Below are 26,250 nucleotides of genomic sequence, written 5' to 3' on the forward strand. Positions count from 1 at the left end.
TTCTTTGACATTTTGTGTCACTAAAGCTAAAATAAGGTTGTGCGTTCATGACAGAAATTAAACTAAATACTAGTGTTTTGCTTTCCACACCCACAACATGGTTTATAAGGCACGCTGTAAGCGTGGGAGCCTGATACAAATTTGGACAACTGAGATGCTTTACTATGCACCAAAACCTAATCAAGTCCACAATATGTTTTTGCATTAACCTGAAATATGCTCATTCCAAATGCAATTGAACTATTTTTTAATCAAATGTTCAATATTCATTCTTAGTTCATTGGGCAGCTAAGAGCATTAATTGTTCCTTCACTATGTGTCCCCCTAGGTGACAACTTATCTGCAAAAATGGTTTTCGTGTTACACCCTGTGCTTAATTTTCAGAAAGCCATAAAGTTTAATTCTAAACTCCCGGTACATTTTCTTTCTCGTATAGTTTTGCTTTCCAAATTAATGTGCTGTTTATATGCCCTGCTCAGCCTAAAGTGAACAAAAGATGCTTTATCAAAAATTAGAAAGCTTATATTCTTTGTAGTGTTTTTTTCAAGGTGGGTATTCCAGTAATGTATACACTGTAAAATATTTTTTGCTTAATGGAGATGGTTTTGCTCGTCAGCTTCAATCTAACCCTTGCAGTATGTAGGGGAGATAGACAAATGAAAAAAAAAAAAAATAACATGCTGGAAATTACTGATAATCTCCTAACTGTGTAGCTTACTGTGATTTTCTCAACCGAATAGGTTCAGTTCTTTCATCATTTCAGTTTGAAAGGCAGTGTTTGTACCCACACAACATTTTACTAAGCCACCCAATTTCTGCTGTAGCTACATAACATGCACATTAACATTGCGACCTCACGCACCTTGGCAATTCCACGCTCCATGGCAGCCACATAGTTCTTGAAGATTTGTTCATCCGAGAGGGGTGGGTTCAGGAGACCATCTGAACGCAGCGTGGCGCACATCTCAAACACCAGATACGGGCAGATGGCATCTGCACCGTATCCCAGCAGGACGCACATGTGGTGAACTTCCCTGAAAGTACAGATACATTGGCACATTATCGCAAGATTGCAACATGGTATCCCCAAAATCTACATTGTAAAGCCTGTACATGAGGCGTGCACTTACCATAGGCTTTTGCGCAATAGTGTATATAACAGACAAAATACATTAGGAGAAGCTTAGGCCTGACTAGCAACAAATCTCTCGGCAGAAATATATAGCACACTGTATCAAAAACACTATGTCCCATTATAGCGTGCATTGTGCTCGTCTATTGTCAGCGTTCATTCCAGTGCACATTTTTCGGGCAGCATCTTACCGTCCAGGATGAAGAACATATTATGTAATAATTATGTAAATTTTCTTCTACTGCATCAAAAATCTGGAACTCTTTACCTTATACCATTGCATCATCCACTTCATTTCATTTATATAAAAACTTTGTTTTCACTCACCTACAAAACATACAAGAGTAGCATACAAGAGTAGTATTTATAAATATTATTCCAGTGTGTTTATACTGACATATATTTACAGAGTATATTTTATGAATTTACTGTATTTCTTCCCACTTATATGTACTGAACTGCTCTGCAGCTCAGTAGTAACTACTCCTGTTAGCAAACAAACCCCTGCAACAGCCCTTGAAGGGGCTTTGGGGTCCTACTTCTATAATGACAGCGTGTTTCGAATAGGGGAGCCCAATAGTTTGGGGTCCCAAAGCATTTTGCATGTGCTCTCTTTGGAATAAGTAGGAACTAAAAGTTTCCAAATACAGTCTGTGGTGCTTTGGACACTCGTTTTCAAAATCAGAAATAGTTTTATTTTCCCATAAAATTTTTGCGGGTACTTCAGGCGAAAAGCTGCACTATACAGCTTGAATGTGCCTGGAGGGGGCCTCACATGACAGCAGTAACATTAAAAATAAGCATGCATGTAGCATGTATCCAAATACACAACGACCTCGATGACATAATTATTTGGGGCCCCAAATTGCTTGGTGTTCCCCTCGAAAACTTCCAAATAATCGTACATTCCAAGTACAAAACACAATAAAGCTAATTGATTGGTTGGTTGCATGGACGTTTGATTGTTTGACTGATTTATTGATTGAAGCACCATCCTGTGGGCTCCTTCTTGTCATGTGCATTGTAGCTATTGCTATCCCCAAGTCAATGATTAGTACCGTTTTTTCATGATTCAGTTTGTTACAATATATGGTCGCTGGCAAGATATTTTTGTGTAAATAATAATGCTTTAGTATCAAATCACCTGCTGTAAATTATGCATGCTTTCCTTACTCCCTGAAATCTCTTACAGTGTTGACAGTATGTGGCTCAACTTCAATATATTCCATGACACCTCCTATACATAGATTTACATACATATAGGTAATTTATACATAATGATTTCACCAATAGGTTTGGAATTGACTTGTGCAATGGCTTTTGAATGATGCTGGAATTTAATCTACAGACATCAGATGGCCAAATTTACTGTCCCAGATTGATTGTCTGTCTATCTATTCAAGCCGCTGGATGCCATGCCACTGTATTGTGTATGTGAATAGGCCCACCACTACAGGTGGCCCTGTACATCTTTTTTGCTCGTCAGCAGCCTTTTTTGATAAGTCTACCCAGGAGTCAAACATTAATAGACATACTTTTGCTTAGTAATCTAACATTCGAGGTAGCTAGAGCTTCAATTAATCATGGCTGTTTTAAGAGCAGCCTGAACGTAAGTCATGTTGATAGTAATAGCGTGTGCCTTCCTTAAAGACCTTCTTCAAAGATTACCTTATCAAATCTTCAGCTGCTTCTTTGGGCCCATAAGTGCATGCACAGGATGTGCTGCTATTATTAGAGTCACTGTCTTCAGATGAGGTGCCCTTCAAACGGTTATCAAGAACTCCAGCAGTAGGTTCATACAACAATACTTATGCTCGCTGTCACAAACAGTATGTCACTAAGTGCTATTACACTGTCAATGCTAAATCAGTCTGAATTCTGCTATGTGAAAATAAGTGGCATAAAATGTTTGCTTTTTTGTTTTAGAAAAAGTACATTGAATTAATAATTATAAACCATATAATTATATATACTGTAGAGAAGCCGTCGAACACTGAAGTGGGTCAAACTCTCAAGTGTTCTCTAGTGGGTCTACCCAAAAAGGACGCCGCTCGTGCTGAGAGTCCGTGCTTCGCCGTTACTGTCGCCATTGTGTATACTCACTGTGTGCCTGCTAATAAACGCCATAACAAATTGGTGGAGAGTGCTACGATCCCCTTTGATGCCCTTGGAATTGCGCTCACGTATTGTGCAATCTACCATGTCCCACGACACCTCTCAGCAAACGCCTCCTCCATGCCACCCCCTTGTCCCGGTGTCCCCAGGATCCGAGATTCACCCATCTTCACGGGCGCCGATGGCACTGACGTGGAGAACTGGCTCGCCATTTACGAGCGCGTGAGCGTCCCCAACAAATGGGACGAGGACGGCAAGTTGACAAACTTGGTGTTCTACCTTGCGGGCGTTGCAAGCTTGTGGTACAACAACCACGCGTCCGATTTCGCAACCTGGTCCGATTTCAAGACCGCTATCACCAACGTTTTTGGCCGCCCTGCCGTTCGTAAGCTGCAAGCCGAGCAGCGCTTAAGCGAACGCGCTCAGCAGGCCGGTGAATCATTCACCAGTTACATAGAAGATGTCCTGGACCTGTGCAAGAAATCCAACGACAGCATGTCCGAATCAGACAAGATCCAGAACGTCATGAAGGGCATTGACGATGATGCCTTCACGATGCTGCTTGCCAAAAACCCAGGCACAGTAGCTGAGGTCATCACCCTGTGCCAGAGCTACGAGGAGCTCCGCCGGCAGCGTTCGATGACCCATCGCTCCACACCACGAGATGCAGGGCTTGCAGGCTTGGAGGCGAGCTGTGATCAGGTGGCACTGCTGGCAGACCTCAAGTCCTTCATACGTGAGGAAATCGCGCGGCAGTTCTCTCTCCTGCCCTTTGCCCACTGTGATGCGATGGTGATGCGACTGGTGCGCGTAATTGTGAATGATTGAAAAGTGCGCGAAATTAAAGGATGACCGAGTGCACGTGCTGGGTCGCCTGAACAACGACGACGCCGAGGACCGGTACACGTGAGAGCGTGGAGCGCAAGCATCCAAGACCATAAAGCAAACAAGGGCCAATGGCTGATCACCACGGAGTTTTGAAAGGCCAATCGGGACGAGACAAGTGTGCCCCAGAGGAAGCCAATCCTGAAGGGCAAAAGAGCTAGTAGTTCGAGGTGAACGAGGCAAGAGGAAGGTCACAGCTGGGAGCTGAAGACAGGCAGTCGGGTGGCAGACCTGAGCCTTCTGGACTTCACCCGGTCTGGACCTCCGGACAACGCCTTCCAAGGACGGCGAGCTGCCTCAACGGTCGAGACCAAGGCCTGCAGATTCCGGTGCGGGTGCAGCAACGGCAGTTCGGGTCACGGGCCTGAGCCTTGCAACCAGCCACCTCGTCGGGCGAATCTGGGCCGCCACAGGCATCACCGAGCGAGTCCCGTTCCATCGTCGCCGCCAGCGAGCATCGGTACACGCCGTCGCCACCATTACAGCAGCAACGTTTTGGTGAGATCGAACTTGCTCTCTTCCCTGCACCGCCGAATCACCGCGTCAGAACTGCATCATGTAGCTGTGACTTTCCGTCGGCAGTTTCGGGACTTTAGATGTTTGTTTTCCTTCTAAATCCCGCTTTTAGCCAGCTACTCATTTCTTGTAGTTTGTGTTTGAGTTTTGCTTCAGTTCTGCAGTAAATGTTTAGGTGTTGTTTGTTAAGCAAACGGCTTTGTCTTTATTAGAAAAACTCTCCGGGGCTCAACCAGGAGAAACAAATCAGCAACAAGAACCCGCATCACACCCACCCACCGGCTGCTCAACAATCGGCCACTACCATTCTTCCACCCATCCGCCGAGCAATTGAGCAGGAAATAGCGGAGGTCATGCCTGCGAACCAACCACAACAGCTTCCGGCCCCTGCGCCCCCAAGTTACGCCCAAGTGGTCGCCAGGCCGCCTCCAGTCGTTCAACCGCCCGCCCCACTGACTTACGCCGAAGCTGCCGCACGACCTCCATCCTTTGCAGCGGGTATGCCGGCTACGTATGTTGACGTGACCTCTCACACTCAGCTCCAGCACCCCCTGCAGCCTTTCCAGCCACCGTTTCGTCCATCGGCTCTTGCATCATGGACAAGACCTACCCCAGCGAACCGATGGCGCACACCCGACAACCAGCCCATCTGCTTTGCCTGCGGTTACGCTGGTCACGTAGCCCGTTATTGCCATCACATAGAGCCGGCTCCGATTTCTTCGCCTGTTGCTGGCCACATCAGCCGACCCTATCACGACGAACCACCGTCTATGCCACCGCCGTCTCACCCAGGTCCATCTCCTCGAAAGTGGCAGCCTCCACGACGTCGTTCCCTGTCCCCCATGAGGCCAAGTTCGGCTACTCATGAGCGGGAAAACTAGTCGTCGCAGTCTCTGAGGCAAGGACTGCAATGTTATTGCAATGTGAAAGCCCTCAGAGCGGCCCATCTAATGTCATAGACGTGCTTGTGGACGGTGTTCATGCATCTGCTCTTATTGACACTGGAGCTGCAGTATCCGTTATGGACGAAAACTTTTGCTGCTTGCTTCGAAAAGTGACGCCGCCGATTTTTGGGTTGTCCCTTCGTACTGCCGGTTCGCATCCTATCCATCCTTCAGCAGAGTGCACAGCTCGCGTTGTCGTTCAGGACGTTCTGTATGTCGGCCAATTCATCATCATTCCTGCATGCTCTCATGACGTCATCCTGGGGTGGGATTTTCTCTCCCGCAACGACGCCGTCATCCATTGTGCCGCTGCCGAAATTGAACTCTCAGCCTTCTCGCATTTGACGCCGGAAGGCAGTCCCTCGAAACTGAGCAAGATTCTCGTGAAAGACAATACTATAGTGCCTCCAAGCTCGGCGATGGGTGTATCTGTCTACTGCACTGGACTCTCCTCGACACAACTGCACTCGTTTCGCCATCCGAACGTGCTTGCCAAAGGAAAGGGTTGCTAGTACCTTTCGCGACCGTGCAAATCACCCAGAGCAACGCCGCTATTTTTGTGACCAACCCATCCCCGTACACTGTTACCTTGGTTTGAGGGGAATGTCTCGGCAGAGAGGAATCAGTGGATAACGCACAAGTCCTGGACGTACCTGATGACTCGCGTTGTCCCGATTCGCGTACCGTCAGTGTTGTTTCCACTTATCATTCATCATCTCCTGATGTATTTGGCCCCTACATTGATGACAATATTACGTCGGTACAGCGTTCTCAGCTTCTAGACCTGCTGCGAGAATACAATTCTTCTTTTGATGTCAGGCGAAGTTCTCTCGGTCGCGCGTCCGCTGTTACACATCGTATCGACACTGGCGCCCATCCACCATTACGGCAACCTCCCTACCGCGTGTCGCCTGCTGAACGTCGGGAAATTAACGAGCAGGTTGATGATATGCTCAGACGCGACGTTATTCGGCCCTCGGACAGTCCATGGGTGTCTCCTGTTGTTCTTGTTGCAAAGAAAGATGGTTCTGTGCGGTTCTGTGTGGACTACAGATGGCTCAATAATATCACTCGCAAGGATGTTTGCCCACTGCCGCACATCGATGACGCAATTGACTGCCTTCACGGAGCCGAATTTTTTTCTTCTCTCGATCTGCGCTCGGGGTACTGGCAAGTACCCATGGCTGATGACGCTGAACCGAAGACTGCGTTCATCATACCCGACGGCTTGTACGAATTCAGCGTCATGCCGTTTGGTCTATGTAATGCACCTGCGATCTTTGAGCACATGATGGACACCGTTCTGCGCAACTTGAAATGGCACACGTGCTTGTGTTACCTCGATGACCTTGTTGTGTTCGCCCCAGATTTCTCCACGCATATGCAACGTCTGAAAGAAGTTTTTGCACGTGTGAGCAATGCCGGCTTGCAACTAAATCTGAAGAAGTGCCGCTTTGCAGCACGGCAACTCACCATCCTAGGTTACGTCATGTCTAAGGATGGCATTCTTCCTGACCCAGCCAAGCTTCGGGCCGTGGCTGAAATCCCCAAACCTGCGTCCGTCAAAGAACTGCGAAGTTTCGTGGGTCTGTGCTCATACTTCCGACGCTTCATACGAAACTTTGCTACGATTATATCACCGCTGACAAAGCTCCTTGGAAGTAACGGGCCCCTCAATTTGTGGTCGTCTGAGTGTGACGACGCATTTGCGAAGCTCCACCATTTGCTGACGTCTCCTGCCATACTACGCCACTACGACCCTACGGCCCCGACGGAGGTGCACACAGACGCCAGCGGTGTAGGCCTCGGCGCTGTCCTGGCGCAGCGCAAACCCGAATTTCCTGAATATGTCGTAGCATATGCAAGCCGTACGCTCACGAGAGCCGAGACAAACTACACCATCACGGAGAAAGAGTGCCTGGCGATCATCTGGGCCCTTACAAAGTTTCGACCCTATTTGTACGGTCGCCCATTCGATGTCGTCACCGACCATCATGCACTATGCTGGCTTTCATCATTGAAGGATCCCTCAGGCCGTCTCGCCCGTTGGGCACTTCGCTTACAAGACTACGACATCCACGTGCTGTACCGCAACAGACGCCAGCATGCTGACACCGTCGCCCTCTCGCGCTCCCCTTTGCCTGAAGGTGATGTGCTCTGCTCAGTATCCTCGGCTGCTGTTTCTGCCATTGATGTTGACATCATCGCTACCGAACAGCGAAAGGATAATTGGATCGGCCCGCTCATCGACTTGCTCTCTGATTCATCCACAACGCCATCCACGCGTGCCTTGCGTCGTCAAGCTCGCCATTTCGCCATCCGTGATGGCCTTCTACACCGACGCAATTACGACGCCGATGGCCGGCAGTGGTTACTCGTGGTACCCCGCAGTCTGCGGTCAGAGATATGTGAATCCTTTCATTCTGATCCGCAATGCCCGCACTCTGGGGTATTCAAAACCTACCATCGCATTCGACAACGCTACTTCTGGCGCGGGATGTACCGCTACGTGCAGCAGTTCGTTCGCTCCTGCCTCGCTTGTCAACGCCGAAAACCGTCAGCACACATGTCACCAGCCGGTCTGCAATCGTTACCTTTCCCTGAGCGTCCGTTTGGGCGCATAGGTATCGATTTGTATGGACCACTTTCTCTGACGTCGGCTGGTAACCGCTGGGCCATCGTCGCCGTAGATCATTTAACGCGATACGCCGAAACCGCCGCTATCCCTGCGGCTACTGCGCGTGATATTGCGTCCTTCCTACTGCATCGATTCATACTGCGCCACGGTCCACCTCAGGAGCTTCTCAGCGATCGAGGCCATGTCTTCTTGTCAGAAGTTGTCGAAGCCATTCTCACGAAGTGCCATTCTGTCCACCGCAAAACAACTGCTTACCACTCGCAGACGAATGGTCTGACCGAACGCTTTAACCGCACCCTCGGCGACATGCTTTCGATGTACGTCGCCGCCAACCACACGAATTGGGATACTATACTGCCCTTCGTCACCTACGCCTACAACACCGCCCCTCAAAGCACGACCGGTTTTTCACCTTTCTTCTTGCTGTATGGAAGGCACCCGTCACACACACCATCGACACGATACTCCCGTACACGCCGGATCCATCCGAGTGTGCACCTATTTCCGAGACAGCCAGGCTTGCTGAAGAGTGTCGCGAGCTGGCCAAGACATTTACGACGCATGAGCAAGAGCAGCAGAAGAGTATTCGTGATGGCTCCGCCACTTCTGAACCCACGTTCCTTCCTGGTTCCCTTGTATGGCTCTCAATCCCGACCTCTGTAGCTGGCCTTTCTTCCAAACTACTCCCGAAATATGAAGGTCCCTACTGTGTGATCGAGCACACATCTCCAGTCAACTATCTTGTCGAGCCAATTGAACCATCTTCGGACATGCGCCGTCGCGGGCGCGACATAGTCAACGTGGAGCGCCTGAAGGCTTACTATGACCCGTTCGTAGTGACAAGCTGTTAGGTCGCCAGGCGGCTCCCTCTTCAACCCCGGGGTAATTGTAGAGAAGCCGCCGAACACTGAAGTGGGTGGAACTCTCAAGTGTTCTCTAGTGGGTCTACCCAAAAAGGACGCCGCTCGCGCCGAGAGTCCATGCTTGGCCGTTACTGTCGCCATTGTGTATACTCGCTGTGTGCTAATAAACGCCATAACAATACTAAGCTTCTCACTTCTTGTTTTTTCATTTTTCTTTTTTTTATTCACGTAAGCTGCAGCAGGTAGTGAAAAAACAATGCACCGCATAAAAAAAGACTGCGACAGCTGATACGTGTAATCCAGAAGATACCAATCCTCGTTTCCAGAATGGTCAGTCCTGCACAAGCAAGGCCTACATATTTTTGCAAAGACGATACTTGTCCAAAAGACATGAAGCCAACACCTACTGTGGACTCAATCGCAGACAACACCTTAAACATTGACTTTTTCGAAGCTAGCATGTAATTGGCCAGGGCCTACAAAGAAAGACTTCACTGAAGCTGTATCATTATTATTGCTACCCTAACCATATATAGGGTTATAAGATGTGGTTGAAGGCCTGTTTTCCAAGCATCAAATTCTTAGACCCTTTGATAAATTCTTAAAACAGGAGAGCTCAGTAAGCAAAGTCTCAATTGAAAGAAATTCACATGGAAAAAGCTGTCACTCACCTGGCCTCGCCAGTCTCCACAATGAGGCCACATTTCATGCGCTGCCGCATGGTGATCAGGTGGTGATGGACAGCACCCAATGCCATGGCCGCACTGAAAACACACACAAGAAACGGAACAGCAAGGATAGTGTGAGGACCAGTGCAGCATTCCACAAGAGCTGGGGTCACAAAGGCCCGCCTACCTTTTACTAGCGGTCCTCAGCATCGCAAAAAATAAACTTTTGTGACTGCTAAATAGTATGGACAATATGTTCTCGCTTGGAGACTAATGTTTTGTTCGGGAGAACTTCAGAGACAGGACTCGACTCAAGTATTTTTTTCAGAGGCACCCCACGCGGTCACTATGTTTTGAGACAACATAAAATAAAAACACTTTTTCCGAATTTTAGACATTCAGCAAATCTTACCAGTTCGATATCTTTCTCGAAAGGTATGTCAAGCCCCTGCAGATATGACCCACTTATATATGGGAAGGGCATTCTTTAATGTCAACATTGACATTTTGTTTAAGTACCCCTCCACCCGCTTTCTATTCTAGCCCATGTAGGACTAAATTTTAGGAATGCGGCCCGAAAGCTGATACGAGTTTGAGACTGCTGCAATAGAGCACAGAGCAAATACCTTGCACATCGCCCATATGAGGTAAAACCAGTGCAGAGTGTTAGATGACCACACTCGCGTACAGGGACACAAACTAACAGCTTAACTTCCATGGTCATGTGACAGAGTAATTTTTTCAATAGCTGCGAGTGTACTTCATCAAAACTGCACTGCCATGTCAAGTGTCAAGCCTGTTGAGCAGATAAACAGTACAAGAGTGCTATGGTGTGAATAATAGTCCTTTGCGTTGTTCAAGTATAAATGTGCACTAGCTAGTCAGTGGTATTATGAATAAGGTAGGTTGACATGTGTGCCTGCTGGTGTGTCACCGGCATCACACGAAACAATGTTACAGAGCTAAAAAAAGACAAAGGCTAAAGAAAACAACCGGACAGGCACCCAACATGCTTGGCTTTGCTGCTCTAATAGTACACTCATACTTCGATATAACAAAACTGAATGTAACCAAGTATTAGTTATAACAAGGTAAATGAAAAATAGTTTTCCAATGGATATGGTGTTAGGAATAAACCTTTATAACAAGCTTTCGGATATAACAAACTCATTTTTGTGTAACATGCAACTTTGTAATAAAGAGGTTTGAGTAATATTGTTGAATGTCTTCATCCTTCCTGGGGCTAAAGCTACACATTAACATATTATAATTTATTATAGCTACAATCACCTTTGGGATAACTGAAATGCTTCCTTTCATCAATCTATTTCACAGTAATATCAGTTACCAGTACTGAACTTCAGGATCTTAATGGTAGGTTTTAACCTCAACTTGAGTTTACATTAAGGAGCATATTATTAAAACAGCAACCTTTTATTAAAAATGTCATGAAAAACACATAATGTGCTTGGGCATTCACGTTAACATGCTCGATGTGCCTCAAATCCACACCTGACAGGTATGAAGTCCTTGCCAGCTTTCCGGTCCGACAGCACGATCAGTGTGTAGCCATACTTTGCGGCAGTGCAAGCCTCGTCACAGATGCGACGAATGGCATTCAGGAGGCCTGGGCCTCCTTCGCTTGCAGAGAACACAATGTCGATCTCCTTTGTCTGCACAAAACAACCAAAATCCACATTACTATAGCTCATACCCACAAACAAGTACATCAGTTTCAAGTGCTAGGTCAACCAAGCGAGAAACTTCCACAAGCTTCTGTTTCGTATAAGCTGCATGGTTAACAATGTATTGAATTGAATTGTGTTTTACTGACATAAAAATAATGTACTGTATACAACAGTGTAAAAAAATGCACCTGAATCCCTAGACAAAGGCTAGTTGGGATTCATTCCAAAAAGTAATTCAGAAAAGGGCATGTCATTAACACACAAAAGAAAGTTTGCAAATACAAGTATTTTACACATGGAGAACTGAACATAACGTAATGAATTTACAGTGCTTGGCGAATGATCATGGATGCAGGCAGAAAAAAAAGAAAAAAAGAAAGGTATGTAAGGCATCGTTTGAGAACATATCAAACTTCACAACAAACAATTGAGTACATTGTGATATATGAAAACTAATCATGACATATGTATCTGTATAGCATAACAATACTGATAGAGGACTGAAAGAAAACAGATTCTAATGTGTATACATAAATATTATATAATTGCAGATAGGCATGTACGTAAGTATTATATTAGTGTGCTACATAACTTGTTTTGAAAATGTATTTAATATAACTATTTCTAGCATTGTATTATTGGACATCTATATTTTATTTAATAAATATTTTTTAGTGCAAGAAAGAAATTCTTATTCTGTTTTATTTCTTGTGGAAGGTTATTCCACACGGCGACTCCATTAGCAGTAAGTTTTCTTTTACCGTATACGTTCTTTGTTTGCAAAGTCAGGTATTTTCCTTTTGCTTTGTTACGGCTTTCCTAATTGGAAGGTGAAAAATTTGCAGAGGAAACTGGATAGTTAGTGTTAATACTTGAATACAATATGAGAGCCGTTTTATAATCTATTAGTGTGTTTAACAGCATGATGTTTAAATTTTGGAAGAGTGGTAGTGTGTGTGCCATATAGTCCAAATTAGTTATAAATCGTATTGCTCTTTTCTAAAGTTTTATTATCAGTTCTAGGTACGTGCGGTATGTGTGACCCCAGGTGACAACACAGTAGTTTAAATGACTATGGAATATGCTAAAGTAAATTACACATAAAGTCGGTAAATCAAAAAGGCCTTGACATTTATATAGAAGAAAACAAGCTTTACTCAATTTTTTGCAGAGCTCGGTAATGTGAGGTTTCCAGTTAATATTTTCATCAAGAGTAATGCCTAGGTATTTTATCGTATGTACTCTTTGCAGCACTGAATTATTTAGTGGGAGTGTGTATGTGTGTTCTTCAAGGGTCTTGCTTGGTGAAGTAAACACAATGTACTTGGTTTTCTGTATATTTAATGTTAGTCCATTTGAAGAGAACCACTGGTGGATATCAAAAGCTCCGAGTTCGCAGATGCTATGGTTTGGTTAAAAGAATCTTGAGCGCATATAAGAGCTGTATCATCAGCATACATAAATATGGAGAAGTTTTGTACCACGCTAGGCAAGTCGTTAATAAACAGCGAGAAAAATATTGGTCCAAGAACAGAATCTTGGGGTATTCCTATAGTTTCACTCTGTATTAAAGAACTCTGATTAGGTGTTGGCTAATTGCACTGTTTGTTTACGGTTTTCCAGATAGCTTTTAAAGAACTCAAGACACATTCCACGAAAGCCATAGCATTCTAGTTTATTTAATAATATGTTGTGATTGACAGTATCAAAGGCTTTTTTTATATCTAGAAATATATCTACCACTGTTCTGCTGTTATCTAGGTGAAAATTGATAAATTCGGAAAGTGACAAAACAGCTGTGTCAGTTGACCTGCCCTTTCTAAACCCATGTTGACAGGTTGTAAGAATACTTCCGTGTCCTAGGAAGGACATAATTCATTTAACTATTATTTTTCAAACACAATATTTTTGATACTCAAAATGGAAATAGGACGGTAGTTTTCTGGTATGTTTTTGTCACCTGCCTTGTAAATCGGGATAATCTTTGACAACTTAAGAAGTTTGGGGTAGGTTGACGTATAAAATGATAAATTAAAGATTTTTTCTAAAGGCACACAAAGGATGTCAATGCATTCCTTTAGTGCTAAAGAAGGCATATTGTTGCATCCGACTGAGAATTTAACTGGCATACCACAAACTACAGCTACAATTTCACTAGCCGTTATATCAGTAAACTTAAATGTGTTAGGGTTACGAGGAGGGTGTATAATGTATTCATCGTTGATCACCGTGGCCGCCAGTCGAGAACTGAAGGTACAAAAGTAGGTGTTGAACGTTAAAACTAGGGTACTTAATAATATTCCCAGAACCTCAATGTCTGGCATAGTGATGTAGCTTGCAGATGGTTTAAGAACCGAATTTATAATACGCCATGTTGTTCGTGAATCACATGAATTTTTCGTTATCAAGGTCATGTAATAATTTTTTTTCTTTTTCGAATCATCGCTGTTACTTTATTACGGGCAACTCTAAATTGCTGTAAATAATAATCATCGTTCCTGTGCATTTTTACCTTTGAATGCCAAAAATCTTTCTTTTTTATTTGTTCTGAAATGGGCCAATTCATCTATGGGCAAATTGGTGTTCTATAATACTTTTTAGTCCTTAGCAGTTGTTGATTGCATTAAGGCCTCTCTTAAGCATTTATTTAGCTTTGAATAAGAAGCAATCACGTCTGGAGTAGATACTTCGTCCAACAGCAAAGAATCTGATGAATAAATGCATTCAGTGCTTTGTAGACATGCACGAAGGGCTGGAAAAGAAATACGACTATGGGTGTCACGTGATTTAATGTGGGGGACCTGTGTGACTGGAAATAATATAGTCGTAGGGGAGTGATCGCTTATAGTTGCATCACATGTAGCACACCAAGCTTCTGCAGTGCCAAAGTTGCACAAAATGTGGTCAATACAAGACGATGATTTTGGCGCGACACGTGTTGGTGAAAATATAACGTTATGAAACCCGTATGACGATAACATGTTATAATACTCTGAATGACAGTCCTTTAGGCTATCTATGTTGAAGTCACCGCATATAACTGTTTTTCGCTGGAGCGAATTTACGTGTTGTAGCATCCTTTCAAAATGTTGCATGAAGTCTGATAATTTTCCCCTAGGGGCGCGATAAACCACTATGATTATTTCATCTTGACATCTAACAACAATAATATAAAGCTCAGATGAGTATGATTTTGAGCAATTAGCAAGAACACTGCAAGGTATACCAGATTTTATAAATAAGGCTACACCACCACCTCTATGGGGGGCATGTCCCGCAGTGGAAAAGAAATCGTAACCAGGTATGCTGTAAGTTTCACTCTGTTTTAGCCAAGTTTCAGAAACAGCTATGTAATCAAAATTAAAAGTGTGCAATGAAAGTAAGGTACAAAAATGATCCATGTTTCTCTGCATGCTACGTATATTACAATGGATTAGGCTGTGACGAGAATTCACAAATTGTATCTCAACGTCCATTTCAGACACGCTTTTTTTTATTCAAATTATTAGAGAAATATCGTTTTCACAGTGGATATGAATGACATTGGAGTTTTCAGTTTTTCTTGCCAGAACTTTTCTATTGAAAAACTAAACAAATTTCCAATTTTTTTCACGCTTCCTAGATATTGCCTTTCCCAATAGAACCTTATTCTCTGCACAAAGATGTTCATTTACATATACAGGTCCATCGCCTTCATAACCAAAATCTGCTGAGGTAATTCTCTTCTTTTTCATCACTTGAAGGATTCGGTTACGGGTTGAGTGTGACCGACATCTCATGACCACATATGGTTTTGTTTTGTCTTTTGAGGGCACTCGATGAACCACGTCAAGTTCCTCTGAAAATATCGGTACTGCAAATCTTTCAGCAAATGTTATTATGCTACTAGCCAGGTCTTCATCTTTTTTTATTAGGAGCCCTTTAATTTCAAGATTCTGCTGTCTGCTATAATGCTTCAGATCTCTTATTTCACAGCGTGCTGCATAAAGGCCCTCACGCAGTGCAGCGTTATCTTTCTTTGAGGCTGCATTATCTCTTTTCAGCCTTTCCTTTAGATCCTCAAAATGGCTATCTATGAACTGAATTGTTTGTTTGAGTTCTTGCGTTTCAGATTTCAAATCATTGTTGTGCGTGTCTACCTTAGCCGAAAGTTCGGCAATGAGTTTAGCTACCTCTTTTATGGTCGTCGGCACCTTGTCACCCATGTTTCATCTGTTCACAAGTACACTAAGGGTTAGTATAACTGTAGTACAGAGCGATATCGGCACTCAATGACAAAACTCCCTTGGCATACAAAAACTGTTGGTACAGGAAAAAATATGCATGACACCTGTAGCTTTGCCTGCAGGCACGTAAACGGCAGAAACCATGTGCATAGCATTCAGACGCTCATAAAATATGAGCCAGTTACAGTTAACAATAAATAAATAGTAAGCTAGCACAATACAAATGAGAGTTATCTTAAAAAATTCTGCTCAGGAAGTGCAGAATACAGAATAGAACTAGTATCAACATACTTCACAAATAGTAAACTGTACAGCGTAGCAACATGAAATAAAAATCATGACTTTTCTTTAAAAAGATGGCAATGAATTATCCAAAACCTGACAGCTAAAAACCACATCTTCTATAAAAAACATATACAATTGTTATATATATATATATATATATATATATATATATATATATGTTGTACCAACTGCTACTAGCAAATAATGCGTCAAGAATCTCACCCGCCAGCCCTTGTAGGTAGTTTCCTTGATGACCTCCATATCACGCAGCGAGAGGATAGGTTGCTCCAGCCACAAGCGCCGACACTGGGCCGGGCTGGGTTCCAGGATATTTGCCTCAGGTCCGATCGGGCACGCCTGCATAGCAGGGCCCCCCAGGGCAGCCATTAATTAAATTCAATTCAGAAGATTTTCTACACCCCAAATCACAACACTATTAGCCACGATGTCTCATGCCAGAATGTTAACTGTCCCTAATATAATGTCTGGTTTCCACAAGCAGCAGCAATAGTAGTCATTCAAGACAAGACGGATTGGTGCCACTTGCCAGAGACATGACGATCCTCTCACGGAATGGATCAATGGGTGGATTGGTGACCTGAGCGAAAAGTTGCTTGAAGTAGTCATAGATGAGTGGCTGGCAGAGTGATAAGCACGCCAGTGCAGCATCGTTACCCATAGAGCCTAGGGCCTCCTTCCTGCCACCAGAACAAGAAAAAAATAGAAAGCGGTGATATGAGCACCGTTACAGCATTATTTTAATAAGGATACACTGTTGTAAACAAATAATACGAGAGCTCTTGACATAAAAGAAACCTACACACATACTTCCCATGTTTAGGAAGCTTCCCCACTATTTATTACAAGATTATTTTTCATTTACTTAATTATAACTGATAATTCATTATATCTATGTTTTTATATCGAATTTGAGTTCACACCTGAGCTCTTATTATAAAAGAAACCTACCCACAAATTTGACATCCTTAGGAAGCACCCTTTGGTTTTTTTAATGCTATACTGCTTGAGGCTGATGAAGTTTGCTAGTTGGATAAATAAATGCATATCAAGTTAAACATGCGAACCATCACTTCAAACGAGAATAATCAGCTGGTACTCCCCGATTGGCAGATTGTGCAATCAAACACACTGTGATATGCATGACACCACAACCGCATTGTATCTGTGAATCTTCAGCGAGTACGTGCTGGGTTCCAGGATATTTGCCTCAAGTCCGATCGGGCACGCCTGCATAGCAGGGCCCCCCCAGGGCCCTGCTATGCAGGCGTGCCCACATCTTCTATAAAAAACATATACAATTGCTAGTTGCTAGTTGGATAAATAAATGCATATCAAGTTAAACATGCGAACCATCACTTCAAACGAGAATAATCAGCTGGTACTCCCCGATTGGCAGATTGTGCAATCTATGCTACCCCCTTGCCCCCTTCGTTAATGCTTATAAGGTGCCACACATGTGTAAATCAATAAAAAAAAAAGAGAAAGATTTTTTACTAGTTCTCAACAGGATGTACTGAATGTCACATTTAAGAGTATGCCCAAGTAACCACAGATATCTGCTGGCTGTCCATACTGAATACAAATGCCAGACAGTTTGGATAGCCAACACAGATAGCCAATAGACATGCCGTGAGAATCCATGTCTCGTGTGACTTTTTTTTGGACAACTAAACTGTATGTCCGATCGAACATTTGGTTTTGAATGTTGACTGGCTGTCCATATCACGACTTTCCAAGAGTATGTGCACATGTTGATAATTTATTGTAAGATTAAAATGTAGTGAAAATATATAGGTCTACAGAAGCACAGGTGACAATCATGTGAAATTTGATTAAAGAAAACAGTACTCTAAACTTGATTCAAATTTCTGCATGTGCATTTCATCCATTGATGCCAATTAATTTTTGCCTGCTGAGAGGAACAAAACAATTTGGTTTATTCACTATATGTATTGTATGCCATCAGAAACAATGTCTTTATAGTATTATTATCAGTGCATGTGAACTAAGACGCAAATGAGGACCGAGCGCATCATAGCAGTCATCACAGGCAAAGTTTCATGTATCAGCCTCAACACATCTCAACAAGTGATGCACTGCAGTTGCTCACATTCCTCATGCTAGTCGTGCCCCTTTGAGTGTGTTGGGAGAAAATGCACGTTATTGTGCCTAATGTCCTGACAATCGCTTCACAAGCGGCGTGCACCAAGGGGAAGGAGCACGGGAATGGAGAGTGTTCGTGTCGCGTCACACCTACGTTGAGCTGGTCCCCGCGTGATAGCATCCCTGGGCAGATATTTTTCAAGTGCACCCTTGTGGGCATCAGTAGCAACACGTGAAGTTACAAAGGATGATTTTTCTACATGAAATACCCAAATGCAGCACGAGGTCACCACTGTTTTCGACAAATATGATCACATCAAGCAACAGCGACACCACTCACTCGCAGGCCACAGATAGGGCCTTGTGTTACAAATGCTCTTTATGTGTCATCGGACATTTATCTATTCTTATCGTGCATTAAGTATTGCCCATTCTTTGAATAAGCCCAGCTAGTAAGTGGCGTGTTTCCAGTGCTTCATTCACTGTCATATTCCTTGCTATTAACCGATTAAGGATGTGCACGTGGTTGGTGCCTGTGCACCTATTTAGATGCATGTGCTACATACATTGGTTTTTCTACTGTGCTTGTCAGTGTTTACATATTTTGGTTACTGCAAAACTAAAGCTATAAACACGCGCGAGTAGGGTTTTTTTTTTGCTAATAACTTCCTTTCATAAACCCCCACAGAACCAACTGTTGTCGCCTAAGAAGTCAATGTACTTGAAGGTGGAAGGGCATTCTACACTGAAATCTTGTAAGACTGTGTACTGAATTTCATAAGCGCGGCCATGCACTGTGAGCCATGTGCTTTCTATTAGCCTTGGTATACAAGTTAACAATAAACGTTCGATTTTTCCCTAAAAGTCCACTGGGACCTCATCTTTTGGAGAATCTATTTGCAGAAGAAGAGCTTCCGTGGGAAACAGACAGGCCTTCGAGTAGGCTGTGTGGGTACGCTGTACACGTGCAAGGATTTTTGAATATGCACTAGTTATATACACATCATATATATGTGTGTGTGTGTATATATATACATTGTTACGGTTGAATTAAAGGATATGTGGGTTTATTTACAGGGTGAGGATGAAGTTTGGCAGTCGCGGTAAAGATGGAGTCCTCAGGCCGCACCAGACAATGTCGTCTCCCTCTTCTACCTACCCGGCACATACTACAGCCCTGCTGATACCATAGCAATCCCCAGTTCACAGACAAAGCCCGCTGGGCGAGTTTAAGTCACTGGAGGGATGAAATTTTTTTAGGCGAGCCACGTGCACCAACTGCGTTCGGTTTGACGGACGAGAAGGTGTCGTCAAGCATGCCACAAGGTACGTCAAGTCAGTCAAGTGATCTACAATGACGTAGGGGCCTGTGTACTGCGGTAAAAACTTCTGACATAAACCAGGTTTTCGTTGAGGGGGTCCACAACCACACGAATTCGCCTTTTCGGAATGAAATGGCATGATGGCGTTGATCGTACCGTTGCTTGGAGCGATCTTGTGATGCCAGTGTTTGTAAGCGAGCAATTTGGCGGGCTTCTTCAGCCCGGCACAATGTTTCGGCCACGGACTCATGGGTATGGAGCTTAACAGGGAGGATTGTATCAAGGGAGCTGCGAAGGGGGCTGCGTGGTGATCAAGCGTAAAGCAGGTAGAAGGGGGTGAAGTTCGTGGTCTCGTGCTTCGCTGTATTGTATGCGAAAGTAATAAATGGTAATATCTCATCGTAGTTTTTGTGATTGGATGCGACGTACATAGCGAGCATGTTAGTAAGAGTTCGATTGGTGCGTTCTACAAGACCATTCGTCTGGGGATGGTATGGTGTCGAATGTCTGAACTGTGAAGTGCAGAGGCGAAGCAATTCTTCCACAGCAACCGCGATAAATTGGCGACCACGGTCACTGATGATTACTTGAGGTGGACCATGGCGAAGAACAACAGAGCGTAACAAAAAGGCAGCGACGCCATCAGCTGTAGAAGATGGTATCGCAGCGGTTTCGGCGTATCTGGTAAGGTGGTCGACGCACACTATTATCCAGCAGTTGTTGTTTGAAGATCGCGAAAACGGGCCCAATAGGTCGATGCCCACTTGCTCGAAAGGCGTAGTAGGCGGTTCTACGGGGTGAAGAAGGCCGTGTGGTGCACTGCTAGGTAGTTTGTGACGCTGACAGTTCTCGCAGCTCGAGACGTACTGTTTCGTAAAATCTCGCATTCGAGGCCAGTAAAAACACTGTTGCACTCGATGCAGGGTGCGAATGAACCCAAGGTGTCCTGACGTTGGATCATCGTGCATAGTACGGGGAACGTCGCATCGAAGACTTTGAGGTACAACCAGTAAATAACGTGCGTCGGTTGCTGAGTAATTTGTTTTGCACAACATTCCATCACAAATGCGAAAGCGACCACTGTCTTTGAGATTCCGAGCGTCAACGAACAAAAGATCTAAAGATAAATCATTCAATTGTTCTCGTTTGAAGATATTGGCGTCAGGAAACGTGTGAGAGACCGCAGCAAAACAGATGTCGAGGGTATCTGCACTGTCTTCCGTCGTGGTCATAGGCAGGCGAGAAAGGCAATCAGTGTCCGAATGACATCGTCCACTTCTGTACGAAATGCTGAAGTCAAATTCTTGAAGGCGTAAAACCCATCGAGCAAGGCGGCCAGAAGGGTCTCGGAGGGTAACAAGCCAACATAATGAATGATGGTCTGTCACAATCGTGAATGGACAACCGTAGAAATAACATCAAAACTTCTGAATGGCGAATACAGCCGCTAAACATTCTTGCTCTGTCACCGTATAATTCATTTCAGCCTTGCTTAGAGATCGACTCGTATAAGCAACAACATGCTCTGCATTATCATGGCGCTGAACAAGCACACCTCCGATGCCAATTCCACTTGCGTCACTGTGCACTTCTGTAGGAGCAAAAGGATTGAAATGACGAAGAATAGGCTCAGATGTCAGTAGAAGTTTCAGTTCAGAAAATGCGGCATTACAATCAGGTGTCCATTCGAATGGGCTGTCTTTTCGCAACAAGCTTGTCAGTGGGTGTACTACGTCCGCGAATCGGGGCACAAAGCAGCGAAAGTAGGAACATAGGCCCAAGAAGCTGCAAAGTTCCTTCAGTGTCTGGGGTGGTTTGAATGTGCCGACTGCTTCGATTTTGCGAGGATCCGGCCTGGCACCATCTTTGTCAACTAGGTGACAGAGGACTAAAGCTTGTCGTTCACCAAACCGGCACTTCTTAGAGTTCAAAATCAAGCCAGCTTTTCCGACACAGTCTAAAACAAGGCTTAAACGGACGTTGTGCTCTTCAAAAATACGCCCAAAAATGACGACGCCATCCAGGTAGCATAAGCACACCTCCCATTTAAGACCACGAAGGACAGAGTCCATAAACCTTTCAAAAGTGGCGGGGGCGTTACAAAGCCCAAACGGCATCACATTGAATTGGTACAGTCCATCAGGCGTCACGAATGCGGTCTTCTTCTTGTCTGAAGGGTGCATAGGTATCTGCCAATATCCCGATTGTAGGTCTATTGAAGAAAAGTACGAAGCCGAGTGTAAGCAGTCAATAACATCGTCAATCCTAGGCAGCGGATATACATCTCTTTCGGTCACGGCGTTGAGTCTTCAGTAATAAACGCAGAACTGCCAGGCACCATCTTTCTTCTTAACCAAGATGACCGGTGCTGCCCACGGGGCTACACGACTCTTCAATGACAACCTTCTTCAGCATTTCCTGAACCTAGTCGGCAATAACTTTTCGTTCTGATGACGACACTCAGTAAGGCTTTTGTCGGATCGGATGGGCAGTGCTGGTGTCAATCCTATGGTGAGCGCGAGAACATGGTAAAGGTAGTGGCTTCTCCTCTTGGCAAAAGTCAAATACAGAAGCATGTCGCCTCAACAGAGGGCGTAACGTCTGCTGCTCGTATGACCACAAAGTGTGGCGCTAATCATGCCTAGGATATGCGGCTCGTAAGAGCAATTGCGCTTGCCAGAGACTGTACCTTTCTCGCTTCCATCGTTGTTAACGACCGCTACAAAACTTTCTGTGGAATCATCGAAGACGCCAAGCTTCATTCCTCGAGAGAGCACAACCGGCATTGGCGAACACATCAGTGCCCACAGAAAGGTTGCTCCTTCATCAACAGATACCAAACAACGAGAGACGAGTATGCCTTTCTTAGCACATTCAACAATGACAGGTTCAACGATGGCGTCAAAAGATGTGGCAGATTCTGGGGCGAAACCGCAACTGACCTCATTGACCATGGCGGCACTGTCAGCTCGTCGGAAACAATCAGAGCATCCTTCGCGGCCTGCGGCGCCTCATCGATGAGGGCAGGAACAATGTCACCGCTGACGGAAAGTTCACCGCTTCCACACGACGAAAGCGCCACATCCTTGGAGAAAGTCAAGACCGAGAATCACATCATGGGTCCAACGTTGCAGCACAAGAAACTCTGTCGGGAACACCTTTGCTGCCAATAAGACATTGACGGCACAAACTCCGACAGCATGAAGCACTTCCCCAACAACACCACGAAACCTTGTTGATTCGCCCCAAGAAAACATAACTTTGCGGCCAATGCGACTTTTGAAAGAAAGACTCATAACTGATATCGTAGCACCAGTGTCCACCAAAGCACTTGTACAAAAGCCATCTATTTCCACACGTATCTTGTTCTTCGACATTTTAACTGGCTGAGGCATCCGAGGCAAATCCTGTTGTGCGACCTCACCTCCATCGGTCGCGCTGGCTAGTGTCCCGGCGGCGGCGGTGATGACAGGCGTCGTCCCGGTGAAAGGGAACGATGCAGTCGACCAGATGGAGACGTCAAACTACGGTCTGAAGCGGGAGAACTGCCACGGTGATTTCCTCGCCGTGAGGTACTCCTGGAATAGGCGGGCCAATGACGGTTGTTGTGACCAGTGCCCGCTGGCGGAAACTCTGATGGAGAATGATATCGGGATGTCGGCCCTCTCTGTCGATGACAGAACCGAGCTATATGCCCAGCAATACCGCAACGGTAGCACACAGGAGCTTCGCGGTATGCATTGTACTCCTGGAAGGCATTGCGCTGACGTGATGGTGATACAGGTACATCTTCCTTCAGGTCGTAATAGGTGTTGGCTGGCTGATGGGGGTAACTGAAGCGGTCTTCATACCTCGGCAGCGGGTAGTTATTGCGCTGTGACCTCGGTGGTGAGGGTGGCCTGTAGTTGCAGTCATCGATGCCTGCTGCCGCAGTTGACAGGGGAGGGCGAGAAAGAGGCAATGCATGTGTAGCTTCGTACGGCGTCGAGCGAGCGTGTCGAGTGAGCTCTTCTCGAACGATCTGGCGTACTGTCGACGCGAAATCAAGCGGCGTGTATTCGTCAACACTTGCCACGGTGGTTACATTCGGTAGGCGACCGAACTTGGGAGTGATACGTCGCATCTTCAGGGTCTCGAATGTGCGACAGTGGTTTATGACGTCGGTTAGCGTAGCAAGGCTGTCTTTGCTGATGAGGAAATGATACACATCCTCAGCAATGCCCTTCAACAGGTGGCCAACTTTGTCTTCCTCTGACATAGAAGGGCTTACAATCTTGCAGAGCTTCAAGATTGCCTCGACATAGGTCGTCCACGTCTCTCCTGGGATCTGAGCTCTCTGCAGTAACGTTTGTTCGGCCTGCCTTCTCTTAGCTACGGAGTCTCCAAAGCACGCTCTTATTTCGGAAACGAAGCGATCCCATGACGTGAGGGAATCTTCGTGGTTCTCGTACCACACGAGTGCTGTGTCCGTCAAGAAAAATACTACATTGGTCAGCTGGGTCGCCGCATCCCACTGGTAGTATTTGCTCACCCGTTTGTAGTGTGTGAGCCAGGCGTCCACGTCCTCGCCAGATTTGCCACCGAAAGTGCGAGGCACTATCAGATCCTGACGCAACCAGGGACCAGCCGCACGCGAACCTGGCACTAGTGGTGCTGCTGGGATTGGTAGAAGGTCTGCAGCTGCGGGGATCCGGTTTCCTTCTTCGCCGTGAGACATATCAGCTGCCAGTGGTAACGGGAGAAGTCCAGCAAGGTGGCCGCTTCGTCAGAGATCAGGCGCTTGAAGCGTCGTGTTGCTTGGTTGATTACCCAGCACCTCCACCACAAAACTGTTACGGTTGAATTAAAGGATATGTGGATTTATTTACAGGGTGAGGATGAAGTTTGGCAGTCGCGGTAAAGATGGAGTCCTCAGGCTGCACCAGACAACGTCGTCTTCCTCTTCTACCTACCCGGCACATACTACAGCCCGGCTGATACCGTAGCAATATGTATATCCACTGAAGGACCTCTCAATGTCTGTGTCGGCTGTCCTAGAGGGATGTCAAGTGAACGTACAAATTTCTTACCTTTTTACATCTGATGAACATTCATCGGACGTACAGTGTACGTTCATAGACGCCTGATGAATGTCCAGAATGTCTGAAATGTACGTCCCACCGTATGCCTACCGGATATCTATGGTTACTTGGGCAGTAGTCTATGGTTACTTGAGCAAGACAAATGCCTTGTTTGTGCTCAAAACTTCGCAAACATATAGCACATTGCAAAGTCTTAATTTTAACTGTACAGAGTTTGGCACTGAGTATGACTGTCTTGTTCAAGCTAATTTAGAACTAATACTCGTTTGCACTAATGTGAGCCATAGAAAATGTAGTTTCTTGCCATAATGAAGTACTGGTATGATATGTCACTGTTCATGAAAGATATACATGTCATTCTTCAGCCGAAAAACTACTGATATTGCCAACGTTTCTTTTATAGTGACAATTACTTTAGTGCAGTGCACGATAGTAATACACAAACATAGCTTGGATGTTAACGTGGAGATTAAAGCAGGCCTGTAAAGACACGGGTTTGATGATAGTTCTATAAAGAAATTAATGCCACAGTTTTATACTTTGATTTTCTTGGCGTAACTTCTTGGCGTGCTTTTTTGCTTTCGATGTGATAATTGGCTAAAGTTATATATGCATTGCCCACTTTGTCAATTAGATCAGCTGGCCATGAGGGTGAATGCTAATGGCAGCAATGCATCCAGCAAAAGGCATAGTAAGAAAACTTTGGCCTATGAATGAGCGTGCGCAATACTTTAATTACTTATTACACGTTTCCCAAGCTAAACTTCTGTTTAGAACTAGGTAATCGTACGCTGCTATGGTGCATATATTTTTTCGTTCTCTGAAAGTTATATATGCATTGCCCACTTTGTCAACTAGATCAGCTGGCCATGAGGGTGAATGCTAATGGCAGCAATGCATCCAGCAAAAGGCATAGTAAGAAAAGTTTGGCCTATGAATGAGCGTGCGCAATACTTTAATTACTTATTACACGTTTCCCAAGCTAAACTTCTGTTTAGAACTAGGTAATCGTACGCTGCTATGGTGCATATATTTTTTCGTTCTCTGAAAGTTATATATGCATTGCCCACTTTGTCAATTAGATCAGCTGGCCATGAGGGTGAATGCTAATGGCAGCAATGCATCCAGCAAAAGGCATAGTAAGAAAACTTTGGCCTATGAATGAGCGTGCACAATCAACTTTAATTACTTAGTACACGTTTCACAAGCTAAACTTCTGTTTAGAACTAGGTAATCGTACGCTGCTATGATGCATATATTTTTTCGTTCTCTGAAATTTGCTGCTCTTGCTTAGACATTTTGAAGTTAATGGCAGCCATTTAATGACTTTTGGCTGACCTACTCTTCTGAAAACCATGATGTACTGCATTCCTGCACTTAAGTGGCACATTCTGATAATCTGGGGTGCTATTCCAAACCAGCTGATTTGTTGTAAACTTCAGCTGAGGTAAAATTTGGTCAAATAAGACATGATAAGACTGAGTGGCCTACACTGTCTTCACAAGTCAAAGTTCCTTTCCTGATTGAATTTGAGAGCTGTTGTATGATCTGGATAATTGAATATAACATACGTGCTACTAGCTCGACTAGCTAAGAAAAATGAAATGCCAATTTCCTTTGCACTCCTCTTAATGCATTTACTGCACACTCTAATGTAGAATGAAAATTACAATCTTGTACTTTGGACAGCAGAAGCAAAGAGACATCACAATTGCTGTGTTATGGCAATCGCTTACTATGAGGAGTGTAGACAAAGGCTATTT

General features: G+C 44.7%; 1 protein-coding gene across 2 annotated transcripts in view; it reads right to left on the reverse strand.

The window, feature by feature from the left end:
• LOC119174150 (uncharacterized) overlaps window positions 1-26,250 on the reverse strand; it is a 278,504-nt gene that overhangs the window by 107,256 nt on the left and 144,998 nt on the right. For both annotated transcript variants that reach the window (XM_075896136.1, XM_037424972.2), the window contains exons 13-17: window positions 16,508-16,658; window positions 16,183-16,317; window positions 11,274-11,434; window positions 9,765-9,857; window positions 863-1,034 (exon numbers count right to left, since the gene is read on the reverse strand). In XM_075896136.1, the coding sequence (XP_075752251.1) occupies window positions 863-1,034; window positions 9,765-9,857; window positions 11,274-11,434; window positions 16,183-16,317; window positions 16,508-16,658 (712 nt within the window). The remainder of the gene's footprint in view (window positions 1-862; window positions 1,035-9,764; window positions 9,858-11,273; window positions 11,435-16,182; window positions 16,318-16,507; window positions 16,659-26,250) is intronic.

The sequence above is a fragment of the Rhipicephalus microplus genome, chromosome 5 (assembly GCF_043290135.1).
Source record: "Rhipicephalus microplus isolate Deutch F79 chromosome 5, USDA_Rmic, whole genome shotgun sequence".
Taxonomy (NCBI): Eukaryota; Metazoa; Arthropoda; class Arachnida; order Ixodida; family Ixodidae; genus Rhipicephalus; species Rhipicephalus microplus.